Here is a 7,440-nt window from a genome sequence, read left to right on the forward strand (position 1 = left end):
GTTAGCGTAATCACGATGGTTATAGTCCCTAGTGACTATACCTACTGATTACCACGTTATCTAGGTTCAGTGACGAGTCGTAGCTTCGGCCAGAATACGTATTCTCGTGTATTTTGTAACCAAGCTACTTTTAGGTATCACAACCGTTTGTTTTGATACCAAACCTGTTTTCTAACTTTGTTAAACATGTTTCGACATGTTTAGCTCGTCACTTTTAGTTTAGTGCTTGTGTAGAGTCGTAAGTCAAGCGGACTAAACACCGCTTAGACTTTCGAACACGACCCGTTTGGTCGATCATTAGGATCCGACCAAACATGTTTAGTGACCATAGTTGTATAGGAAATAACCTTCCAAGGTTATACCTTATGGTCACTTCGTTTAAGTAGTTGTATGATAGGTAGTTTATATGCCTTAGGTAAATTACCAAAATACCCTTTTTATGCATAATTGATATTTAAGCATATGTAACCAAACTTTTGTCATTTAACTAATTATGCAACATAATTAAACATGTTTAGGCATATAATACTTGTCATAAGACTAGTTAGGCGGTCCGAACGCGTTTTACGCAAATGACGCGTTAAAGTAGCGTAAGCTACCTAAACGGGTCGTGATGGGTCGTAAGCACTTAGGATAGGTTTCATTTTAGTATGTAGGCCTTGTTAAACCATATCATATGAGTTCCCACACTCATTTGGTTTACGAGACCTCATACTATCCGATCTCCCGATTTAGGTCCGGTTTATTTATGTAGTTATCAATATTAGGTGCCGTTTGATTCCGTGCTCCTCTAGCTTTGCTTGGTGGTTATCCTAGGACTTCTAAGCAATCTCAAGTGAGTACATAGTTCCCCTCTTTTACTGTTTTCAAATGTTTTGGGGTGAAGCATGTGTACATATATGTTATTTTCATGATTTCAAAGTATAATTGATTATACATGTTAATACTTATCTTTTGACAAACTGAATGATTATCTATGGTTTAAACACTGATTTTTCAAAGATTATAAAATTAATTGTTGGAATAGTACTTATTTTTGTTCACCAGACCGGTTGGTAGTATGATATAGCGCTATAGGATTTGACACCCCATTCCTGTTTTCATGGAATGTCTGAAACCAATTTGTTGCTCCATCCAAATAGGGATTGCCTTTGTGGTATTTCTATAGTCTCAAAGGTGTATTTTGATACACTAGGTCTGAATGAATTCTTAAATCACATTATTTTTGTATATTAAGTTATACTCCCAAAAGTATAGTTTGATATGCTCTCATATGGGATATTGTACAAAAACCAACATATATTTTGTTAATCATTAAAACATAGTTTGATATGTTATCTTCATAATCCAAAGCATAGTTTTATTATGTTATTTTCGAACCAAAACATAGTTTAATATGTTATTTATAAATCCAAAGTATACTTTTGATATACTACTGAAAACTTATTTATGTTACCAACTAAAGTATGGTTAATATACTATTTACTTAATGACTGGTTTTTGGTTAGTGTTTAGATGACAGGACGGGTGTAATGTGATGAAAACATGGTAGATACGCCACTAGCACTTCTTATATATAAGTGTTTTCATTGCATTACATAACGTGGCGTTATTTGGTACACTTGGGTTAATGGTTTTGGAACTAAAATATATTTTAATATATAACTTATTCAACTTTCTTAAAACCGAAGTATATTTTTATATATACTATAAATCTTTTTATCAAAATATTATTTTTCAAACAATACATTTTATACAAACTCATTTTACTTAATTATTTAACTACCTATGTATTATTATTTTGTATCATCTGATTTCTTATAAATTTTGGTATGATTTATAAAAGAAAACCTTTTTCAAGGATCATGACTACTTTTATTAAAACCTTTTCTTTAAACTTATAAGTCATGAATCCTACATCAATAAAACCTATGTATCTCACAGGCATTTTTATGCTGACGTACCTATTTTTACACATGTTTCAGGTACTGCTCTGTGATAATTGATGATATATGCTACACTTAGGATGGACTCGTGCCTTAGCGACTTTAAAACTTGAAAGATAATAGTTGTACTTATTTGATTGTATTAAAACAATGAGTTCATTTATTCAATAAAACGAAACTATTTAATCCATAGTTGTGAAACAATGATTCTGTTACAACACTCCCCGACGTTTCCGCCACGTTTTGTTGTTTTACGTGGTTGGGGTGTGACAAACAGGTCAGTACTAACGTACAACAAAGAGACGAACTTGACTCCCGGAAAACTGTGATATTTTATCACTTATTGATTGGGACATGTGATTGTTTATCACTTATTGAGGTCAGATGCATCATGTATTATATACATGTTTGTATGATATGTACACGTATGTATGGTATCATGGAAGATCTAGACTTCGTCTCCGTTATATTTCGGTAAAAGAAACACGGACACAACACAAAATACACGGTTGTGCGACAAACACGGTTGTGCGGAATCCAACCGGTAAGTTAAACCGAGATCGAGAACACGGACACAACACAAAATACAACGTTTCAAAGCTTCAATATAACAACTAGAATAGTTTGTGTACAAAAGATTATACAATACAGTGCTCTCAACCCTATCTGGTGTGTGCTCTCTGGTGTGTCACTCACAGTGTCTCCTGCCTCTTCCCTTCTGTCTGCAGGTCTATATAAAGGAATCAGGTCGACGAAACTTGAATGTAGTCGACGAAACAACTTCAGCCGACGAAACATATGGCGAAATACTTGTTGATGACGAAACATGCAGAAGTTTCGTCAAAGGGTACCATTCAAGTTTCGTCATGCACACTTGACCATGAGTTTCGTCAAAGGAAGCAAGCAGGAGTTTCGTCAAAGGAAGCTGATTACAACTTTTGTCGCAAACTTGCATAGACACTCAGACAACAGCAACTGATAGATCTTCAATATGCAGATCATATAAGACTTGCAGGCACAGTGATTACGGTCCGAGACACGACGGAGGATATCGAGTCTCGGCCTTCAACTTGAAACGTACTCGAACCGAGCGAGCCGTATCCACAATTATGTATCAACAAGTTCTGATACCAAACCCAATGCAATGCATTCGTCTTGCATTTGAAATGATGTGGCAATGCATTTTACAAACATCCCATTGGAGATGAAACAATTTGTAGAACACGCACGTAAGTACATGTGACCAAATGCATACATATGGTTGGCCCTTCAATAAAGAGAAATTTATGTGTTTGATTTCTTTTCTTTGGTTTTAATTTAGTTGAGATGCACAACTGCACAAGTAAATTATTTTAAATATATTAATTGGAATATTTAAATCTAGTAAATTAAAAAGAAGTATGTAAGGTCTTTTATGAAAAAAAAAATAATAATAATAATATAAAAGCTACTTTTAAAATAAATTTATAAAAATATATTATTTTGGATTATAAAATAAACTTTGTTTTAAGATACATTCTATTCTTTTAAATAATATGAATATAAAAATTAATAACGTATAAAAAATATTTGGATTATTAAAAATAAATATAAAAGTGGTGATGATATATGTGGAAATATAAGTATCGGTAAGGTTGTTTGTAGGGTTAGAGATAAAATTAGTGTTTTTGGTGCATTTGTAAAAATACGTTGTGGCAACTTACCTGACATATTTATGGTTGCATTTAGCACTTTGCATTGGTGATGGTCTAAGCACAACGGGCCAGGATGTGTAATTTGTTGTGGTTAGTTTTGGCCACTGCAGGTTGACATTTTGATGGTATCTTGTGTCTACGAATTACCATTGCGTTGTTTGGGTTGAATGGTTGTTTTCCATCAGCCATAGTTTTGTCTCTATCTTCACTTTTCCTCTTATCAAGATTTAATAACATACCCAGAAGTTGTTTGTTCTTCTCATAACAAATATTCGCCGGCTTTGGTTGCGATTGGGGTGTCACCCAATCAGTCTTCTTCCCTTGATCTGCTGCGCAAATACTGGTGAATTAGTTTCGGGTTTCACTCGGTTATGAATCCTGATTGAAAAAAAGCTTTCGTCAATCTTCTCAGAACCATAGCTCTAATACCCAATGTTGAAACAAAACTGATAAAAATATTAGAATATAAACTTAGCATATATTGTTTATTATTATTATTTAGTTAGGTTAATTAGATCATAGGTTAGTAATTAAATTAGATATGGCAGTTATGGCGGTTGGTAGTTATAACCGTTAAAACGGTTATGTCTCTTCCTAACAATCACGACCGTTCTACCCTTTTGTATAAGTATTTCCATATTGTGAACTTTGTAATTATCAAGATATTTCAATATAATATCCATTTTACTTGTACAATTCTCTCTCTGCATGACTACATTCATACGAATAAACACACATAGAAGCACACACGAATACGATGATGATGATGTTAACGATGATCGAAATCATACCGTTCCGCTGCCAACAAGTGGTATCAGAGCCACGATGGAAAATCGAAGAAAATCGATCGAGAATACACGATTCCGGGCACACCCGGATGAAGAAGGAAAACAGGGGATATGGAGACGGACAAGAATCTGACCGCACGACTCCGCGATCACGCGAGTTTGCAGAATGGAAGCAAGAGATTCTAATGAAATTAGAACACGAAATCGAATTATTAGAACGAGAATCAGAAGGGAGACAAGGAGAAACAGGGGAGTTTGAGAATCCGATGTCATCGGAATTGATTCTTCAAGAAACAGGGGAATCCAAGAAGAAAGACGAAGAACATGAAAAAGATAATGCAAAGAAAACAGAGGACGATGATAAAGGAAAAGAAGATAAAGAGAACAGAGAGAAGGAACGTGAATGGGAATGGTTGAAAGAGAAAGAGAACCGAGAGAAGGAGAGAGGGACGAAAGAAGATTACAAGGAAGATCACGGAAAAGAAAAGGATGATGAAGATGCAAAGGAAACATGGAATGATCATAAAGAAGAAGAGGAAGAGAACACAGGGGATAACCGGTCACCGACACCGGTTATGAAAAAAAAAATAGACAAGAATCATAATGGATTGTTCTTCAAAGATGATACGAAAATTCATGATACAAAGAAAAGGCAAATTGAAAATGAATCTTTGATCAAAAGAAGGAAATCGGCAGCCTCTGTTTTTGATAGAAATGAAACAGTGAAACAAGAAAAAGGAATGAAAAGAACAGTGGCACTTATTCGACAAGCAAAGAAAAGATATTGCGACAGAAACAGGACTTTTAGCGACGGATGAAAAGATACTAGCAACAACAGATTGGAAATTAAGCGATCCCGATATCGAAAATTTCAGAACTACCTTACTCGGCATCACGAAACAAATTAAGGTGGATCTATGGACGCATCATGACAAGTTTAAAGAAAAATGCGTTTATCATCAAAGCCGACGTGACGAGCCATTATTACCGATGCTAAGTTTAGGGGATTGTATTAGAATATAAACTTAGCATATATTGTTTATTATTATTATTTAGTTAAGTTAATTAGATCATAGGTTAGTAATTAAAGTAGATATGGCAGTTATGGCGGTTGGTAGTTATAACCGTTAAAACGGTTATGTCTCTTCCTAACAGTCACGACCGTTCCACCGTTTTGTATAAATATTTCCATATTGTGAACTTTGTAATTATCAAGATATTTCAATATAATATCCATTTTACTTGTACAATTTGTTGGACATCCTGTTTCATATCAGCGGAAGCATTACCGGTGTTCGAAGAATTGGTTTTCATTATGTTATGATTAAACACACAAAACAAGGTATGAAATATGGGAACAACAAGAAAAACGATTCTGGACAATTCAAAAGGAAATGAAATTGTCTTGGTGATCTCCATTGTTACCGGAGGTCACACTTATATACATTATGATGAACGGTTATAATTGGCGGGAGTAACCGTCATTACGAAACGGTGTCTGCCAACCGACATGCCTCTCCGATTATATTGTAATACATAAATATATTCCTAAGTTAATTAACTAAATAAAACATAACATATAATAATAATTAAGTTTATTTTCTAACACACTCCCCTAAACTTAATTGCCTCTTCGAGAATGCATCATAACGCTCCTGTTTGCTTCATCCATTTTCTTCCAGCCTGCTTGAAATCGAAATGTTTCCTTTCTGCAGCCTCTTCATTCCATGCTAGTTACTTACAACAAACAGAGCATGGTGTTGGAGTGTCTCTCCTTCTTGAACATGTCCCTCGCTTCTCCTTTCTCGGTCATAATCAGAAGCTTCATTTCTTGTTCCTGGATAACCTTCTCCTTGGCCATTGAAGTCTCCCTTGCTCACTTCATCATAATCATAACCCATGTCTTTGGCTATTATCCAGCGGTTGTTGGTCGACACGTTCTTATACCCTGCATCACGATTTTGTTTGTCTTTCATTCCTGATTCATCTTCCTTCGAACGAACGTCTTCTTCGTCATCTGCACGTGTTGCGAAATTCACGCTTGATACTTCATCTTTTCCCCGTATGGTACTCTTGAATGGTTCCCCGTCTGCGTGAATACTACGGCCCTCATCATAACCGTCTTCAGCCCTTACATGGCTGGAACTTGGGACACTTACTTGTCCGTTCTTTAAATTCTGGGAATCCTTATCGATTCCGTTCGCTATTCCACGGTTCTTCTTGCAGACGTAATTCATTATTGGAACATCTTGTTCCAATCGCATCTTCTTTCGTCTTTCATTTATTTCATCGTCTTTAGTGAGACCCGTTCTTTTATTCTTAGTACTGAAAACAGGGGTAGTAAACATTGGGTATATCTGCCACTTATCACCATTGATTTTGACAGTGTAACCTTGCAGTATTAGTTGATCCATACTTAACATATTTCGATTCAATTCTGGGATGTAAAACACGCTTTGAATTCGCATGGTTTCACTCCCTGTTTGAATCTCTACAACACCCAGACCCCTGATGAATAAAAATTCATCTTCCCCTAATCTAGTCTCTACTCCACACGAATTTCGTATTCGTTTAAAAACATTTAAATTACCCACATCATGGTGCTTAAACGCTGTACTTACATGCCATAAATCTGTCCATAATCCATGTTCTGTGCCGGCGACGATCAGTTCTTCGAAATAATCATACTCTGCCCTCGTTCGTTGAATTCCGGTGTTGATTGCATACCGGATTAATTTTGTCGCTCCATCGTTTTCTTTTGTTTTGCACGAACCGATTCGGTGACTGGTTTCATGACAGTAATAACACCATTCATTGAATCTGTCCCTCTTACTTCGTATCCTCTGTTTTTGTTCATCATCCGGTTGTGCCCGGAATCGTATAACATCGATCGATTTTCTTCGATCTCCCACCGTGGCTCTGATACCACTATGTTGGACATCCTGTTTCATATCAGCGGAAGCATTACCGGTGTTCGAAGAATTGGTTTTCATTATGTTATGATTAAACACA

General features: G+C 35.7%; 1 protein-coding gene across 1 annotated transcript; it reads left to right on the forward strand.

Annotated features, from left to right (window-relative positions):
- Window positions 1-4,517: 4,517 nt before the first annotated feature.
- On the forward strand, window positions 4,518-5,246 carry LOC110869777 (DNA ligase 1-like). Its single transcript, XM_022119000.1, has one exon. It carries the CDS (start codon window positions 4,518-4,520, stop codon window positions 5,244-5,246), a length of 729 nt encoding a protein of 242 aa, XP_021974692.1.
- The last annotated feature ends 2,194 nt before the right edge of the window (window positions 5,247-7,440 follow it).

The sequence above is a fragment of the Helianthus annuus genome, chromosome 8 (assembly GCF_002127325.2).
Source record: "Helianthus annuus cultivar XRQ/B chromosome 8, HanXRQr2.0-SUNRISE, whole genome shotgun sequence".
NCBI classification, from domain to species: Eukaryota; Viridiplantae; Streptophyta; class Magnoliopsida; order Asterales; family Asteraceae; genus Helianthus; species Helianthus annuus.

Bases quoted from the DNA above. Each gene is read 5' to 3' on its own strand.
- LOC110869777 (XM_022119000.1), top strand. From the start codon at position 4,518: ATGAAGAAGGAAAACAGGGGATATGGAGACGGACAAGAATCTGACCGC.